The sequence below is a fragment of the Varanus komodoensis genome, unplaced genomic scaffold (assembly GCF_004798865.1).
Source record: "Varanus komodoensis strain SLA01 unplaced genomic scaffold, ASM479886v1 scaffold7_1, whole genome shotgun sequence".
Classification (NCBI taxonomy): Eukaryota; Metazoa; Chordata; class Lepidosauria; order Squamata; family Varanidae; genus Varanus; species Varanus komodoensis.
The window spans coordinates 18,100,258-18,119,898 of NW_025336479.1; the positions used below are offsets into that span (position 1 = coordinate 18,100,258).

At 39.8% G+C, this 19,641-nt stretch overlaps 1 protein-coding gene across 1 annotated transcript in view; it reads right to left on the reverse strand.

The window, feature by feature from the left end:
- Positions 1-19,641, reverse strand: part of SLIT3 (slit guidance ligand 3) — a 524,682-nt gene that overhangs the window by 12,567 nt on the left and 492,474 nt on the right. The window contains exons 31-32 of the mRNA XM_044453633.1: positions 16,748-16,988; positions 14,752-14,882 (exon numbers count right to left, since the gene is read on the reverse strand). Coding sequence (XP_044309568.1) covers positions 14,752-14,882; positions 16,748-16,988 — 372 coding nt within the window. The remainder of the gene's footprint in view (positions 1-14,751; positions 14,883-16,747; positions 16,989-19,641) is intronic.

The following is a 19,641-nucleotide window of genomic DNA, read 5'->3' on the forward strand; positions in this document are numbered from 1 at the left end:
GCAGTGGTTAACAGTGTAGGACTGGGACTGAGGAGATCAGCTATGGAGCCAACTGGGTGACTTTGCGCCAGTCACAGATTCTCACTGCAACTACCTCACAGGGTTGTTGTGAAGATAAGATGGAGAGGAGGAAGAGAATTAAAGCCACCCTGAGTTCCATGAAAGGAAAACCAGGTGTGATATAAATAAATAAGATTCTTGCTCCACACAGTGATCTGGCATATGTGAGCTAAGGAGAGAGTCAGCTTGACTAACTGTGCCCACCATATTTTTAAAGGTGGCATCAGGCAATACCTGATGGGCAGAGAGAGGAAGTCACAAGTGATCTATCATGAATCCTTCCTGCTATTGAGATACCTGTATGTCAGAGGATACACCTGGTGTGGTGACATTGTCTCAGGACTGAGATGCTTCTGGTGTTCTGCCCATCCCAATGCATAGTGCTTTCCCTGTCTAAGATGAGAAAAGTCATCTCGGAGGTGGTGTTGACATCATCCAAACTGATTTGTATGGTGTGATTTCGACATTAATGCTGAGCCCCCACACAGTGGGAGCAGCCAGGATTTCATGACATCTCTTGCAACCATGTATGTGTCTTTCTCAATGTCTGGCCCCTCACATGTGGCAGGGCATACTCTCACTCCTGTATCCTGTTTGAGTAGGATAATAGTGGTTCATGGGTAGAGAATTCTATTGTCATGGAGAGATCATTAGAACTGGAATTTCTGATCATTAGAACTAGTGATTCTATCATAGCCTTGGCTGAGCTATTGAATAGGAAGATGAGCAGGGCAATTGACTCAATTGTTCTTAAGTGCCCTCTCCTGTTGCAGGTTCCCTAAAACAAGGCCACTAGAGCATCAATGGAGGAAAACTGAGTATGGGCAACAGCCTATTCAGGTTCCACTCTGTGATGCTGATGTCATCAAATAAGTATTTATTTTCTGCAACTTTTGGACCAGCACAGTGTTCTGAGATGTAAAGGGACTGTTACATTGCGGGCCCTGAGTGGTGAGGGAGTTTTCACCATCTTGCTCCGTCATGGTTGCAAAACACTTTCTTGAGAAAATTGCTCTCATCTGTTCTGATTTGGAATCCACATTCAGAGGAGGTCATGATTCAGCTGCTTGTTCAGTTTTGATGGATGAGTTTCATCACGTTTGGAGAAGTGAGGTCAACCCACTTATTTTTGTACCCCTTTACATCCTAGTTAGTAAAAGCTACCAGAGAGGAGCTGCTTAGATGGATAGTGGGGGTAGTAAACGGTTCATTTGAGGAGGTTGTGTTCTAATTCCTTTAAGGAAAACTGGTTTAAGGCCATTTCTGAGAAACAACTGCAACCATTGTTGGATCCTACAACTGTTGACCAGTCTCCAGCATTCTTTTCCTTGGCATGGTCCTAGAGGGACTGATGGTGACTCAAATTCTAGGTCTCCTTGATTGATGCTGATTATTTAGATCTTTTCTAATCAGGATTCAGGATCAATTTTGTGACTGAAACAGCCTTGGTGGATACTACATGGGGAACCAGACAAAGGCAGTGCCTTCCAAACTAACTTTCTGGACCTTTCAGCAGCATTTTGTGCTATGATATCCTTCTGGGGCATTCGTTAAATGTTGAACTTGGAAGCACTGTACTGCAATGATTCTGATCTAACCTTTCTGAATTCTTTCAGAATGTGGTGATGGGGCGGGTGGGGGGCGCTACTGTACAGTCTATGGCTTCTGGCATCCGAACTCCCTCAGGGCTCTACTTTATCCCTGTGCTGTTTAACATCTCTTTGAAACTGCTGGGATGTGTCATCTGGAGCTTTAGGGGTTGGGGGATAGCATTGTGCTGATGATACCCAGCTCTGTTTCACTGTATCAGCTGATGCCAAGAATGCTTTGGAAGTCAGGAATTGCTGCCTGGAAACAGTGATGGACTGAATGTGGGTTAGCAAGCTGAGAGTCAACCTAGACAAGACAGAAGTTTTGTTAATCTCCAATCAGGAGTAGAAAAACTAATCTGTGAATGGAGATATAGCCTATTTTGAATGAGGTGAGGACACTACCTCTGGAGGATCAGATTCACAACTTGGGGGATGCTTCTGGACTGGAATTACTCCTAGAAGATCAGGTAGCTGCTATGGTCAGGAGCAGCTTGACTGGTACACTGATTGTTCCACTACCTGGAAAAAATAGCTATGACCACAGTGATGCTAATTATGATTATTTCCAGTTTACATTATAGCAGGATGTCTATATGCCATTAATCTTGAGGAGTGTGCGTACCTAAACAGTTCTGAGTGGCCTGGGGTCAGGATATCTGAAAAACTGCCTTCTCCCATATGAACCTGCATATAGTTTAAGATCCTTTTCAAGGCCCATCTATATGTCCTTCCACCATGAGAGACTAGGTTGCTGACAATGTAGGGTAGGGCCTTTTCTGTGGCGGCACCCTGCCTATAAAATGCTCTTTCAAACAAAGTTAGGTTGGCTGATTCTTTGTTGAGGTGGGCCCTATTTGTTCTGTATGTCATCTTAACATTTTAAATGTTTTAGCTTGTTACTACTTTGCTTTTAAGATTCTCTCCTGATCAGAATTTTGCTGTTGGCAATGTTTTTAAATTTTTAACTTTGTTTTAGAAGGGTTTTTTAAATTGTAAGATACTTTGAGGGCCCTATTTGGGCCAAAATGTAATGTGTCCATTTATAAAGTGTGAATGTACCTTAAGCTAGAACCATGTCTGGATCCGAAAATCCATGAAGTTACTTCCATGGGTTCATGCAATGTTTAGCTTTATTCTCCTCAAACAGGAGCCTGTCCTTGCCACATGAATTGCTGTTTTTGTAATGGAGATATTGGCATTGGGCAGATTCACAAGCAGGGTAGGGCATGGGGGTTTGTCCGCTGTTCAAATAGGAAAAGATTTCTACTGGTCCAGCACAAGAATTCTTCAGTTCCTTGTACATGAAATATTTCTTTATTTGGGCAGAAATATTGTACTGAAATGTTATGGAAGGTGAGACACTAATCCTAAGTACCCCAAGTGAAATACTTGGAAGCTCAGTGTTTTCAATGGGAAAGGGAAACACATGCTCACTTCTCTCTCTGCCATTTAAATCAGTGGAACATATAAACAGAGCTCTAGTTTGAAAACATCAGGGTACAGTCCTGACAGAAATTTGATAATATACAATTAGGGAATGTAATACAAATGCCCCAAGGAAAGCTTGAAAAAATGGAATTGTATTAGATCAGTGACTGATGTCCCCTCAGAAAGACAACTCTAGATTCTAAGAGATTTCCTTTCAGGGAGATAAGTGCTTATGTGCATATTTCTTCCTAGAGAGCTGGGTTTGCTATTGCTGCTGCTGCTGAATGGAAGGCTATGATTGGCTGAGACAGCTGGAGACAGTGGCTTGGCAAAAGATGAAGGGATGAAAGCCACAGACAGTGAACAGTGCATCACAGCTGGGCCAGAAGTACACACTGGCTATGCTTTGGGTGTTGGGGGGGGGGGGCAGGAGGGCTATTCCCTTCGACATCAAGGTTTTGCTAAAGTGGGAGCTCTAGTGATGGTCAGGTGGGCCTCTGATTATCTCTCCAAAAACAATGCCAGAGAGTAAGACATCTACTCCAGTGTCAAGGATTTAATTGCAGAATACTGCACTTGATCTTCAATTGTGTATGCATTTCACGCCAAAGCACAGGAAAGTTACTGAGTAAATCAGCTGCCATAGTGATGATAACATATAGTAAAAACTGAAAGGCATTCTATAGTAGCATTGGGTTATTTTACGAAAGATACATAAAAGTGAAAACTTTTGCTGCCATTGTAAATAATAGGCAGACAAGTACGTGGTTTTAGAGAGTGCAGCTATATGGTATAACATTAAAGTGCAGTCTGACACTTCATTTCTAGGTGGCAGTGGAGCATCACAGAAAGGCACCTCTCAGGCTTTGACAAAGAAAAAGGAGAAAATGAAAACAAACTGTGCATAGTACCCAGTGAACTACATAATCATCTTAAAGCAGAACATAAACAGCTTGGCAGAAAAATGATGCTGGGGCAGGATGAACTACCACCAAAATTAGAGCTTTCTAGGACTGGAAAACAATGGAGCTGACCTGTACAATTGACAAGGGAAAATGTAATAACATTTGACGATCTCTAAATGATCTAGGATTGCAAACATATCTAGCACTCATTCAAGGGTTATTTTGATAAGAAATTAAATAAGAAATAGCAATATGTGTATGCATGTGTGAGAGAGAGAATTTCAAATGGGAGCTGGATGAACACCAACTTTGTGTTTGGATTCATAAAGCCAAAGCATGTCTTAGCAACTCTTTGCCAACCAATTACAAACAGTGCTCAACTTTTCACTTTGGGCTAAGTTCCAGTAAAACTATTAAAATGTTGTACAATAAGTGGAATCTGTCTTGTTTGGAACCATTCTTCTGGAATTCACAATATATACTTTAAAACAGCGCACTAATTGAAATATAAACACTTTTCAAGATATTCAGTTTCATTTGGTTTGACATTTCCAAGGGGGGAAAGTAGTCATTACTCGATCTGTGCATAAATGAACTTCAGCAAAACACAAAAACAAAAACAATGCATGGAAAGTAGCTGCCATCAGCAGTTACTATATATGGGAGTACATAATACTATGTGAGCCCCTAGCCTTAGCTACAGTTTGGTAACTGGCATACAGTTCTTTGAGAGAAATAGTACTGAACTGATGTGGCAGAACATAATTGTGATTTACTGACATTCCCATGAGCAGAACTGAAATCCATTTCCAGGACTATGACAGAATGATTGTGGAATTATTTATCATCATGGCTTTATTCACCATGGTGTTATTTTTGTCTACCTTGACATGGTTTGGTTACTATAATAGCATTTCCTGAATATGAATTATAATAAACATATAGTAAAAAAGGAAGGAATAGGAATTGAGACATGGAAGCTGCTTGATGGGCTTAACATTAAAGGTATGTAATGCATTATTTCTTAGTCTTATTCTTCTTTTATAGCATCCCATAGCCCACTGGGATCTTTCGGTGGTTTACAGATTTAAAAATATGCATAGGAACAAAACAACACAACAGATATCATGACCTTCTGCCCACAAAGACTAGATCTGTTCATTTCCAATGCCTCCTTCCATGGAATTATCTAACTCAAGATCAGGTTCGCTATAACAAATATGAACCAAGTCAAAAGCCATTGTGTGATTTTATGAGCTAGGTCAGTCTTCACTGCAAGGCCCAAGGGCTGCCGCAGCCTCCCAGTCACCTCAAGTGGGGCTGTCCTTCCCGTTTGCTCATTTCCTCTTCCTCTCTGCAGTAGCCAATCACCCTCTAGTGTTGTCTCTAGTGATGAAATGGTTGCTGCACTAGTGGAAGTGGCTTTGGGGTTGGAGGCTAGTGGAAGTGGCTTTGGGGTTGGGGATCAAGAGGTCTGTGGTTCTCCAGCTGTAAGGTGGCCAGGTTGGGTAAGAGAAGAATTCAGGGATCCAAGAAGCTAAGAGCAATGTGGCTGTCTCACTGTGGCGGTGCACTGTCCACCACTGGAGGCAGAGGGGAAATAGAACACAGGGGAGATAGAGCAAGGTGTCTGCACTAGATTTGCACTAGATGTTTCTGTGCACTAAGCAGATCAAAGCAGGCTCCCAGTGAGAAGAACAATTCATCCCAATCTGTGGAACAAGTGAGACTTTGCCTGCCCAGCAACTGACTGACGCCTTACTGGGGTGAGGTGGAAGAAGGTGGAGGTGGAAGGCTTTCAGCAAAGTGAGTGCAGGAAAAGGAGTGACTCCCCAGGTCCCATTAAAGCCCTGCAAGTTGTCCTGCCACTGTTGCCTGGAACCAAGGTGGTTCCTGCTTGAAAAATAGTATAAATCTTGGAACTAATGATCAGGATATTTGATCTATTCACACTTGACTATTTCCCTCTGCCAAAATATTTAAATTTGTAATCCTTCACTGCGGTCACAAGAATAGACACACATCTAAATATACTATCCTTTTCTAAATAAGCAATGACTATTCCCTTGAGCAACAGAATATATACATGCAATAAACATACTCTTGGCTGCTGTCTATATTAGTTTTAGTCTGCTCTCTGCTATACCCAGAGAGTATCTTCTTTGTGAATCTGTTCAGATTCATACTCTAAGCCATATGGTAATCCACCTACTGTGTTTACTTACTTAATTGTGGGTTCTTTTAAGCCGAAAAACAACAACTGGTTACAGGGTTCAACTGTATGTGATGTCAATTCAGGTACTCATAAGTTCACCCCCCTCTACCCCACAAGAAATAGGGGGAATAAAACAGGTATCCCTTCCGACTGAAGTTTCAGTCCATTGCTTTCTACCAAACACCATCCCCTGCTCTCACATACAACGAATACCCTTGGAACCAAAATTATGACAGTGTTGTATGTAGTTGGACCCTCAGAGCCCAAGACAAGAACGACTTTCAAAAATAAAGCTTGCAAGAGAGGAAAATGTCCCTAACTTTTTAAAATTCAGGACTAAAAATTGGCCAAAATACTAGGCCCTTTGTTTACACAATCTAAGTCAATACCAAAATCATGATCAATAACAAAGATGAAAAATATGTAAATGTATTCAAGGGTAAGTTTTGTTCCAGAAGTGGCTTATAATCCCATTTCCTGCTTTGAAATAAGGTGCACTGACTTTATTCACTGGCAATTCTTCTGTTGACAGTGCTTAGAACTAGAGGTAATTAAAAACGTTTTAGCTTGAATGGAAGGCAGAAAATGAAGCTGTTTAGCTGAAACTGGAAGCAGAACATTCTGAAGAAAAATTATCTTGCTGTCTTTTAGAAACCAGTTATAGCTAGCCAGGAAATTAAATCACTTCCAATTTTGTGTTAATTGTATGCCAACACGTAGCCATAGGTTTATCATTTCCAATGCAAGTACTGGAAACCAGGCAAAAAAGGAAGCCTTTTCAGTGACTTGTCTGGCAATCAGAATGGCAATGGTTGTCTCACAAAACTAATGCAGTATAAAAAACACCTATGGGCAAGCTCACATTTTAGCAACAAGTAAGTCAGTTCAAGGTTTCCTTAATTTATTATACAATCTTTAAACAGAATGAAATAATTTAGCAAATCAATTCCCTTACTAGTTCTTGCTAGCTTGTACGCAGATGTTTAACATTATGACCTGGTTTGTAGCTAATAATAATTCATGGGTTGTTTAACCCATTGTGGGCTCCACAGGACTGAGCAAGGCTGCTGCTTCCCATCCAAGCAGTACTTCTGCTTTCTTTCCAGTTTACAAACCTGGGAATGTCCTGGCCATACTCTGTCACATTCAAACCTTGCACTCTGCATTATTCTTGATGAAACAACCCAGATTTCTAGCTTAACATCAAACATGTTAACAAAATTCTGGATTGTTTCTCCTTGAGCAACTGTCATGAAGAGCAACCCAGGAATGTGGCATTCCCAAGCTGTTTTGTAAACTGAAGAGTAAGTGGAAGTGGCTTGTGAGCAGGGAGAGCACACTGATGTTATGTGTAAAATGGCAGTTTGCCAACACTAGGTCTTGTCAATATGTTCAGAGGGCTGGATACACCTATGGAAAACAAAAGTGCACAATAGTGTTAAAAATATATAGCATATATGCAATGCTATATATTTGAGAAAAAAACTGAAGGATGTGCAAGAAACAAAAATGAGAAAAACTGAAGAAACCCTACATTTAACCTTAGAGAATTGGGGATATATATGTATATGGCTTATGTGTGTGCATGTGTATGCATTTTATTGGCAGTCCTGTGTAGACCATGGCAATTTGTTACAAGAATGAAGCATCATTGCATTCACTCTCATGCTGTGCCCTTTGTCTGCATTTTTGCAAAGGAATGTTACCAGTGTAATTTGCTAAACCTGAAAATAAGCTAGGGTTTGATCTCATATAAAATGCATTATCTTCATTAGGTTTAACAAATAGCATTCATTCAGGGTGATTTTTCTCTTGCGGGCTGCGGGGAATCTAACTAGGGACTCTCTCCAGCATTGCAAAGCCTGCCTCACTAGCATGTCACATGACACTCCTCCCAAGTGAACTGCTGCACTTAATTTCTGCCATTTTACCCCAGATTTCTTCAGCTGAAATATATCACAGTGTTTAGAAATGCTGCTTTTTTTTTTTTTTTTGCTGAGGTGCAGATTTCCGTTTGTGCTAAACTCGCTGCACTGTTCCAGGAGGGCAGGAGGGGCTTCAGTGGACTAGCGAGTGTTGTGCAAGTGGAGGTGTCCTTTCTTGGGAAGCATCTGTTCATGTGCAGGTGCAGAGATATGAACCAGCGACTAGCACAAACTCCTCAACTTGCTTCAAGTGCTGAATGAGGAAGGCCGCTCCTGGCCGAGATCAGCATGGGCAGCCTTGAGATAAGCCTGACCAGCCTGCGGTTGCTTTCCTGCCTCCCTTGCTACCCCTCACGCCATGGCTTTGCTGTTTCTCTGACTTGCTCTGTGAACTGAACAGTAAGTGCATTGATACTTCCCCTCTTTCCTTTTCTCTGTTACCCTCTGAAACATAAAGTAAATGTGTAATGTCTTTTCAAATGTCTCTTCAGGGAAAAATGGGCAGGAAACACTCCAAAATAGATGACCATACAGAAGCAAACTATTATCTTCAATGGTGCTTACTCAGACATAAAGTAGATTGCTTTCAGTGGCACTGACTCTGGGGAAAATCAGCATGGGAGAGGGAATGGTTTCGGGAATGGCTTTTTCAAGAAGAGAGGTGATTCCACTGGTATCACCCTACAGGAAGGTGGCACCAAGCTGCGCCACAACTACCCTACCTTCTCTAGCTACTCCCTGCTCCCTCCCCATGATTTTTTGTGAGGAAACAGGAGAAGCTGTCAATTCTGTTTTTCCCCTTGACACCACAGCTTAATACATACACAGACACTGGGTTTATCAATGGTGTCCTTCTGTCAGTGGAATGGACACATTTGCATAATGTATGTCCTCTCTTCCCTGCCCGCTGAAACCTATTCCAGAAGGTTGGGGGCACTCCAGAGCATATGCGGGGTGCATATGTGGGAGTTGTCCGGTAGAAAGGGTGGAAATGTCCATTGTGCAAGTGGACGTCTGCTCACATGATAGGGTTTGCACCCACTGTAAGTTGCCTGGAGGACATGGTGATAGAAATGATACAAATAAAATATCTGGTTGTATTGCATGGCAAAATTACATGGGAAAACTGTTTCCCATGACTGCACCTTTATGGTGGAAAAATACGTATTTCTAATGAAAGGTACAGGAGCCATTCTAGGAAAAAAAGATGGGCAATACTATTCCAAGTGATAGTTTTCTTTATACAATACAAGAATCAGTTGTGTGGGAATGATCAGATTGGCAGCCTGCTTCTGATCTTGCTTTAACAATGCATCATTCTTTTCTAATTTTATGTACTGAAGAAAATGCAGTGTCTGAAAATTTAAAACTAATGCTAGAGCTTTTTAATACCAAGCATAAACAAATTCTTGGAGGAATGGCAGATAGAGCTGTTAGTTGATTACATTATTTTAAATCAAAATCAACAATGGATATTTTACTAAAAGTTATAGACTTTAAAATCCCTCTTTACAAATGTTTAGAATTCCAATAACACTATAGAACAAAACTATTCATTGAAGAAGAAAATCAATATACTGTAAATTATGTCCTGCAAATGTCAGATATAATCACCTTTGTTATCCTAACTTAAATTCTTACAGAGTAGAAAATCAATAAGCAGAAAATTTTAGTCTTTTAACAAAAATATTTGAATATAACCTACCCCACCTTGTTCTCACATACAGAAAGAGAGAGAGGGGAAAAATATCAACATGGAGTGTGTTTTATGGAAAGTTTTGTCACAAAACAGATACATGTTCTAAAGTTTCCAGTTCTAAAGTTTCTATCAACCATTTCAGATCTATAGTCAGACCTGGCTTGACTGAAGAGTGTTCTTGAGCTAATGTCTCTCTTTTTCAAAGTTAGTGATAAATGCAATATACTTTATGTAATCTCTGTCAAAAGATATTTACGAAATTCTACCTGACAGAACACCGAACACCCAGGAAAACGTTAATGGTTTCTGCTCCAAGGCATGCAGCTGAAGAACTCTGAAGTGAATCCCAAAAGAATGTCAGGCTGTTTCATAAATTCCACATGTATGGAATTTGTCTGAGCAATAAGGAATGAACAAGATCCTTAGATGACTTTGTCTTCCTACCTAGGAGACAAACTGCAAGGTACATTTGCAATTCCTTCTCATTTTACATAACTGCATATGATTAAATCAGAGAAACCAATCAGGTTGAATGACTCTTGATATAGGTGCTTTTGTTGCAAAAGAGTGTAACAAATAAGAAAAGTGTGCTGGATCAGAATGAAGTCTGTCTAGTCCACATCCTGTTTCCATACTGGCTTACTTAAACACAGTTCTTTTTCATGTTAACTAGTGAAACATTAATTAGAGATGCAAAAGTTAAAATCTATTTTAATATTAATATATTTAATATTTACTTTGGTTTACAAGCAAAAAGAGAGGTGCTGGGGTTCAAGAAACACCTCTTTGGATGTTTGTTGTGGGAAGGGGAAAGTACACGGCAAGTACTGGAAGATATTCTTTTTTCCCAGCAAACCTATAAATACAGTAGAAACAGTCCTAACTAATGAATACTGGAGCACACTAGTTCCACGATCCTAACATTAGCTCTAAGAAGTCCAGCACCAGGGAGCTCAATTAAACACTTGTTCCAACTGTTAAAATCATTTGGCCATACATAAAGGTGGATGGGGGTAAACACCAAGCTCCCATGATGGGAACCAATGAACCTCTGTGGCACGTTGTTTCTGCTGTACAACAGAAGTAGCAATTTCCAGGGAAATGGTGCTAGAAGAACAAATGTTATTAACACCCCATTTGACACATTTTAAAGTAAACTGCGACCTTGAAGTTAGGTTTTGGGGTCTAAGCCAGAGAGTTACAAGAATTTCTTTTTTGTTTGCAAGTCATCAGAACTGTCAAAAGACAGAAGCACATTTCTTTAAAACTGCTTGCACGTTACCAAGCTTATTGTGTTCGAAATATGCATGTTCTTGTAAAATTAGCACTTCAACATCTGTCTTTCTAAAAAGTCATACATTTTCATGTTTTAATCAATTGTGGTAAAAGTACATGTTTTCCCCATTGAAAATGCACACTTTGTTTGAAAGAAAAGAAAAATCAGTTGTAAATGTGAATATGAGTGTGACAAACACAGCTTTGCAGTTTGAAGAATCTTGGTGAGTTTCAGTGGCCCTGGTTGTCCCATCCCTAATTTAAGCAGTGATGGTTTGCCATACAGATTTCAGAGCACCAGCAGTCTTGAAAAAGGGCTCCTCTCATTTTAAATCAGTGTATGGACACACCATCAGGAAGGTTCTAAAAACTTTCCTCCATGTTATTTTTGACAGTATCTGCTTGTAGCTGGTACCAGTGTGCTAGCAAGAAGCACAGCTGGACTGTTGGGGTTCTCTGCACAGAGTTCCAAATAGGTGCCTCTGCTTTACCCAAATGGAAGAGAAGGAAATCCAAGGCAAGCTGCTGACTGGACAGGATCTGTCATTCAGTTCTCACATTTTGTGCCTTCTGAAGGTTTTCTCTAAGCAAGAGGCCAGGAACTGAAAGAAAGGATTGATTTGTGAAGCTCACAAGCAAACCATGATCACAACAAATTTCTTTGTTGTTTATCCCTGGTACATGGTATTGAGAGAGAGAGAGAGAGAGAGAGAGAGAGAGAGAGAGAGAGAGAGAGAAGAGGCGTATATTATTTGTGGCTGCATGCATCAGAGAGAGGGAGAGAGTGAAGGAAGGAATGAAGAAGGAAATCAAACAAGCATATGCTGTCATCTTCCAGGCTCTGGTTTTATGTTTCTAAGTCTCTAAAATGGGTAGAAGTTTTCTCGAGTATCCTTTCAGAAAACTCCTCGACCATATATGTTATTTTATAGGTGATGTGGACTTTGGAGGCTTGGTTCATTTCTCTTTAGGTATCTGTTCTGTCTATCTTTTCCTGCTTTTGGGTTGTGATAGTAGTTGTCTGGATTGCCCTCATATCCTCATGTAGGTGGTAGTGCTTGCGGAAATAGAACTTGTGAGTACATGAAGTAGTTGCAGGCATTCAATGAACAGCATATGTGTGTCCTCTGCCTCCTGATGTTCCTCCACTGATGGGAGTTGGGACTTCTAATACCCTCATGGGTTCCAAATCACATCATGGGACTTCTCAATAGGAAAACACAAGCATTAACAGGGTAAACAAAGAACTGAAATGTTCTCCATCTGAAATCCAATCACTAAAGGGGAAAATCTAATCCACATAGAAAGTCTCCTGCCTCCACTCTCTTTTAATGTTCTTTAGCTGCAGTTTTTCTCCCTCAGCCCAGTTTTTTCCTACCAAAGTTGATGCTAATCCCCATTCTACTGTGCTCCTTAAACTAATAAAAGATTAGAGTGACATTTCAGAAAGGGCATCACATTAAGCAGCAGCTTTCACCATCTCAACAGATCACACAGTGCAAAACACAGCCAGCGAGCAGGCCATTAATCTTATGGTAATGAGGTGTCATTCCGAATGGAGACCTCCTCCTTGATCAATATGAAGGGCACGGGAATAATGAGGACACTGATGCTCAGCGCCACGGGTAACTTTTCCAGGAAGGAGAGGATCCATAAAATGCTGTGATACCACAAACAGCCCCTTGTCACGACTGCATTCTGCTATCAACAATGGGGAGCAGGCGCCCGCTCTGATCTGTCACCTCATGTGTTGTCTGCAACTAATGAGCCTTCCCCTATGTTCTAATTAGTGACATAAAACTGCTGTAACAACTCTGCTTTTGCTATAACATGGAATCAATTAGGATTAGCTACAAAATAAAGAGTCTGTTTTCATGGCTATCCCACCAGGCTATAATCACTGGTGAAAACCCTTACGATGGGTAGACAGGCTAGCTCAGACCTAATGATTGGCCTTTCTGGTCCAAGAGAGAGTTTGCTGAAGCCAATATACTGCCTAATTAGTCAATACGTTGCCAGCACAGAAAGCGGCCTACTGAGTTTGCTGCCATGCTCTCTCATATAACGCAGGCCTCTAAAAGGAACAGACAGCAACGCCAAACTGAGCTAATTACCCATCCTACTTTGTTTCTGGAGTATTAAAAAGAATCACATGAAGAATTAAGGCTCCATAAGCAGTTTCCTGTTTCCTCATACATAAAATTGGCCCTTTTAAGTTTACTATGCAGGGCAATAGGATCCCTTTTAAATAAAAGATACTATCTTTGGTTCCTCTGGGACATCAGAAATTATCATGACTAGAGACAGGATGTTGGAAGCTAATCAAAATGTCCTTTGACGCAGGGTTGACTTTTGCTCACTTTCAGAGCAGCTCCATATTTAGGGTGCTTCCAGACAAGGCTTTTATTGTGTAGTTATTTTGCTCATTTATGGAATTTTAGAGGCAGTCCAGGCATCACCCTCATCCCCTTGTAACCTTCCTGATTTTTATCACCACTTTTCCATCTTTTTTCATACCGTAAATTTTCTGTTAAGGACAGCACAATGGAAGAGCTGCACAGTGACTTTTGACTGATAGTACTATAAGTTGTTTGTTCAGAAGCACCCTTCACATAGAAGTTGCAATTGCCACACATACTCTCCAAGTTTGCACAGCAAATGTATGAAGTGTGAACCACAGGCAGACTGCTTTGGCTGCTGACCTGATGTCCTTGGTCCACTGCTTTATATCATTATTTTGAACTATGGAAGGCTCCTTGAATTGTGTGTGTGTGTGTGTGTGTGTTTTGCACCAGAAGCATGGGGAATAAATATTTAAATGTATTTACTGAATTAAAAACCCAGGAACCCTGACTGGGCTTCTCTGTACACTGCACATTAAAATTACAGATAACATTTGCAATGTACATTTTAGTTCTGGGAAATATCAGTATATTTCTGGCAAACACAAGTGATGTGTATAATGCTTGCTCTAGAGGTTGATGATCACCATATGCATGGTCAGAAAATGATTTTTTTCTTCAGCATGAACTTACGTTTGGCTTTGCTTTTCTAAATCTTACTTATTGTAGGCATGGCTTGGCTTCTTTGTAGAAGACACCTATTGTTATGTACTCTGTGATATTTTTTTCTTTATTTGTGGCACTAACAATCTATGGAATCTATGGAAGATACTGGGTATAAAGAACCTCTCTGATCCAAAGGGTAAACGGCTCTGCCTCATCATATGGAACTGGACTATATGGCTCATGATTTGATACTTCCCCATTTCTCCCCATTTAAAAACCTCTCCAGACCAGTATTCATTCAACTAAAAGCCACAGGCCTCTGATTGGAAGTGATGATGGAAAGGTAGCAAAAAGCACCAAACTTGCTTGGAAACCTTTGCAGTAATCAAATGTCTATAAAATATTGGATTTAGTCAATTTTTTAAACATGAATGTTGGGAATAAGTGAAAAGAGCCCTCTTTCCCCCACTCATTTTCATTGCATCTTTCCCCAATAAACTGATAAGGAACATTAAATAGAAAACAAAAATGCTAAACACACATACATTGTATGCATAAAGTGTCAGAAAAATATCTAAGAAAAGGCATGCAATGTGGTTTTAACTGTTAAAGGAAAGCATCACTTTTTAAGAGAACAGACTTACCTGTATATAGTTGTGGGCGGAGAGCTCATTGTGTCATAGCTAAGCCTCACATGACCTTGATACAGCTCTAAAGCCAAAGGATCATTGTCCCCTTTGTATAATAAGATGCCGTTGTCTTTATCGGTTGCTACCTTTGAATGTCAAAGTGAAGAAGATTAATGCTGATACAAAAAAAAGCAAAGGCATAAACATAATTTATTTCTCTTCCCTTACAATGAGGATTATTTCATGGACAGTTAAAGAATACCAAAACATTTCTCCCCATGCCGCTGCACTCACCTATGCAGTTATGATAATTTGTTTATGTGGACTATTTCGTTTGTAGCATTTGCAGACATTCCAAGAGGCATCCCTGCGTGCCCGGGACACGGAGCGACTGACCACAACTATTCTGCATATTGTATGAACAGAGCTTTGCTGGCAGAAATGCTCTTGATCAGTTAATAAACTGAATACACACAATTTCTATACTGTAAGAAACACCAGAGAAAAAGACCTGCACGAAGAAGCAATGCTTATACCAGACATCTGGCAGGCCAGTTTTGAAGTGCAAAGCTTGCAAATATATGGAATCTGAAATGGACTTCAGGACTGCTGCTTATCTGCTTTTAAAGCACCCAAAGTGGATAACATATTTCTTTAAACAGTATAGAACACCCTAATAAAAATAATTTTACTTCAGGAGGGCTTTATGCCACCTCCCGCACAGCTCAAAATGGTTTAACAATAAAACATAATAAATTTCTAGAAACTTAATTCATACATAGACTACTTAGGGAAACAATAGCATTATCTCTTCAGAGGTTAACAGAATCCAATTCCCATCTGCCCCAACCATCAAGGCCAAACAGCAGGAATGACGAAGCAAGGCATCCTGCTATACACACTTTCCAGCAAGCAAGTCCCATTTAACTCACTTGGTTTTAGTTCTGAATACCTGTGCATAGAATTGCATTATCAATACCTCAAAAGAACTTGGATGCCCTCTTCACTTCCGCCACTAGCATGGCAAAGCCAGTTCCACAGATTCTATGCTATAACTAGTCAAGCTGCAAATGTATTTTCAAGGACGTGCATTATTGTTATCATCCCTATAGCTTCTGTAAATAACCTCTTATATACTTATTTGTTTAAAGGACTCAGAATATGGACTTTCAGGCAGCTACCAAGAACAAATGTTGGTTCCAATTATTTCTGCTGCCAGTATGTCAACAGGTTTTTGAATGTACAAGACAAATGGCAATATTTAGAAGCTAAATATTCACATTAAAAGAAAAATCAAATGAAATACTCTCAAGTTTGTAAGATAAAAGTGACTTTTTATTTATGTATGAGTTCTTTTCATTAGGAAGCTCTCTTTAACCCTGTTTTAAGAGGTGCTTAGTCAAAACTAATTTTTTTACTTGAGTGGCAATTAGCTACCAGATGGAGAAGCAATATTTCAACTGCAAAATAAGCTTTGAGAACACCATCTGTGTAAAATCCATGTAGTAAACAAGTCTGGCTCTCATGTTACCATCCAAAATATATTTTTGTTATAAACCTGTTTTCAAAATCTAGCGCAAAATGTAGCCTTTGAAACTGAATGTCTTTGAGCTTATAGCTTATGTTACATGTTTTGTGTCTTTATTCCAGAGTGGAGAGAAACAGCTAGGAATATTAAAAATTGCAAGTAAAATATTAAATTTGTCCTCTTTTTGTGCTTACAGGTATCTTATAAGGTAAGACATTACTCTTCCTCAGTAAGACATGTGTAAACCATATCAAGCCCTTATGAAAGGAAGCAGATTAATTTAATCATGTTTAAAAACATGTTAAAAATCATGTTAAAAATGTCAAGTGCTGCTTTTTTGTGATGGCTGCAACCAGAATTACTTGATTCCTTGTGCTGGCATCTCAGTGGGAAGCAATGTTTGGCATACTATAGGGCACAGAAGGAGACCTGAAAGATTTTTATACTAGAACTGGATTAACCAATCTTATAAGCATGACTTACTTGAAGAGAGATATTTGCCTGAGGGCAGATTTTGGCTAGTGGCAGCTCGACGTAGGAATCCTTCCCAACAAAATTGACAGTAATGAGTTTCTCGCACTTCTGACCAGCGAAACCAGCCAGGCAACGACAGATTGGCTCCTGGTGTACTACAATGCACTGTGCTCCGTTTTGGCATTCATAATAGTCACAAGGACTGGTCTGTAGCAGAACCATTGGTGGTGGATTTTCACAGAAGAGACCACTTTAAAAACAGGAGAAGTGAATGTTATTCTGAACTCATCAGCATTAGGCAGAAGTTTAATGATACAAGGTTTAAATCTAACTGCTCCAACTATGTATGGAGGTGGCTAATACTAGGCCAATTCTGAATTAACATGGTCAGATCTCAGGTTGATTTCATAGTGATTTTTAAGCATGCACATAAAAATACAACAGAATGGGTATCATATAACTATTACCAAGACATTTCTGAAGAAAAGGTTTCCTGCTCGTTCATAAATAGTTATCCCAGGGAAAACTGTATAGATAACCCATGTTACATATATGTTTAGTGGTACAATTCATAAGCCTTCATGAGCAGGAAATATCATATATTAATCACTTCTACACACTCAATGGAAAATCTTCAATTTCAGAAATATGGCTTCTTCAAAAAAGAATCAGCTAGAAAAACAATCCTTTAAAATTCTTATTTTTAAAAAATGCCTGAATCATTTGAATGCTAAATATTCAATTAGGATAGATATTCCTGTGACACTGGGAAAGAAAAATAACCAACTTTTCACAATTAAATCATTCAGACAAAGTCATGCAGTAGCAATTGTATAGCTTTGCTATGACAGTTCTGAACATAAACACTTTGCAAGCATGTGCTTTGCAGTTACCATTGTTGCACTTTTTAAAAGAAACTTTCAACTCACTTTTCACTTGTCCTGTTCATGCCTGTATTCTGTCTACAGTCTAATTAAAAACCGAAAGCAATTTAACTAGAATTCAACTCTTTTTTCCAGCAATATCTGCTCCTCTCTTTTAAAGAGAAGGTCAAAATAGGCACGATATACGTCACATGATTTGCCCTTGCATATGCGATTTCTGAAATATTAATAACTGACACAAGGAATCTGAGCTTGAGCAGGACTGTGCAGGTGAGGAAGTTTTATGATGTTGCTCCTGCCATGATGCCAATGGGAATGATCCACCACGTCTCCTGCTGGCAATGGGAGGAAAGCTCCCATTATCACGAATGGGAACTCTTATCCCATTGTAAATAGCAGGCACAAGGAGGTAGAGTCTAACTGGAGACATGGTAGTAGCCTGGCTCTACTCACAGCAGAATCCTGATCTGGCTCACTGCTCCTATTTCTTTATTTAAATTAAATTCCTCAATTATGAAAGGACAAACTACACATCAAATATCACATCTAATTTAACCCCCACCAAGAAGAAAATAAAAAGTTATCTCTAGTGTCACTACTAGTTTCTGAGTCTTACTGCAAGCAAGAGAACTTTGGTGCTCCCTCATACAAAATAGCAGCAAAATAGGCAGGCTGCTATTAATTATGAGCAAAGAGGCTCATGCATATTCCTACATGGAAATGAGATGCATGTCACAAAATTGTTACATGTTGTTAAACTGTTATTTCCCTTCATATTCCAGTACAAATGCTTCAGCTAACTGATCCATAATGCAAGAATCTGGAAAAAGTTGTTCCAGCTTAGGCCTTTGAGTAATAGTGGCACCGATCCATTTTCCCCCCTGCAGCATTGTTGTGGCATTCTTTGCTTTCCAGACCCTTTGCTGTCCCCTGTGACCCAGGCCATGTCAGATGGGGAGGGGACTGTGCTCTTTCAATAAGAGGAGACCTAATTGTTATCTAAACAGCACATTGAAATGGTATGCCCTTTAAGGCAGTGCTCCCCCAGTTTTCAAATACTCCTAGCTTGCATCATCAAGCAGGCAATGTGGCTAAGCTGAGACAAAGAGGGAGGTTTCTTTCATCCATCAATGCGTGCCCCCAAGTTCCCTTTTAAAGCAACTTTCAAAAGGGACCAACAATTTACCTAGCGTAACAATTGCAATTGGCATATTCTGATCGTTTGGAGCCAAGACATCTTGGGAATAGCTGATATGATGAAAGTCACACCGTAGCATTGGAAGAGGTAGAGTGTTTTCCGCTGTGATGTGCAACCAGTCCCCAAAGACATTCTAAATACTTGCCAGTTCCTTGTTGCAACAAACTTCCTTTTAATGGATTTGTAGTAAAAGTGAGCAGCTATAAGCTAATGCATGAGGCAAAAGTGTGATTTATAAACTGAAAATGGGGGTAAAACTGAGGGTAAAGGGATACATATAAATAGTGTAACACAGTTACTCAGATGGCAGCTTTCTGTATACAATTAAATTTATTCTGATGTAAGTGTGCAAAAGGTTGTAGTCCACCTAAAGGAAGACAAAAGCTTTCTAATGAAGGTTAGTAGAACATAAGCTTTGGGCATGATTCCATGCAACTATGCTGGCTGGGAGTAATAGCCCCTTTTCTGCCTAAACTTGCAAAGGATTGTGCCTTATCTTATTCAGACTAAGGCTAATCAAAAGACTCTGCACTATGCCAGAGTAAAACAAAACAAGAAAACTTTATAGACATGCAGAGATCTACTATAGCAAATTGAGCGGAAAAAATCAACCAGATCTGGGAGAAAATCCTTCATAATTTTTATATGGTAAAGAAATTACATTTGTAAAAGCACAACACATATTTTGACTAGCCTGATGCAGGTTTTTATACCTTTGGACTATGCAAGGGAGTCCAGATGTGACCATCTTTACCCACTCAAAAGTAGGGGAAAGCATGCTGAAACCCATTGCAGGCCCTCAGAGGAATATCTCTTCAGTT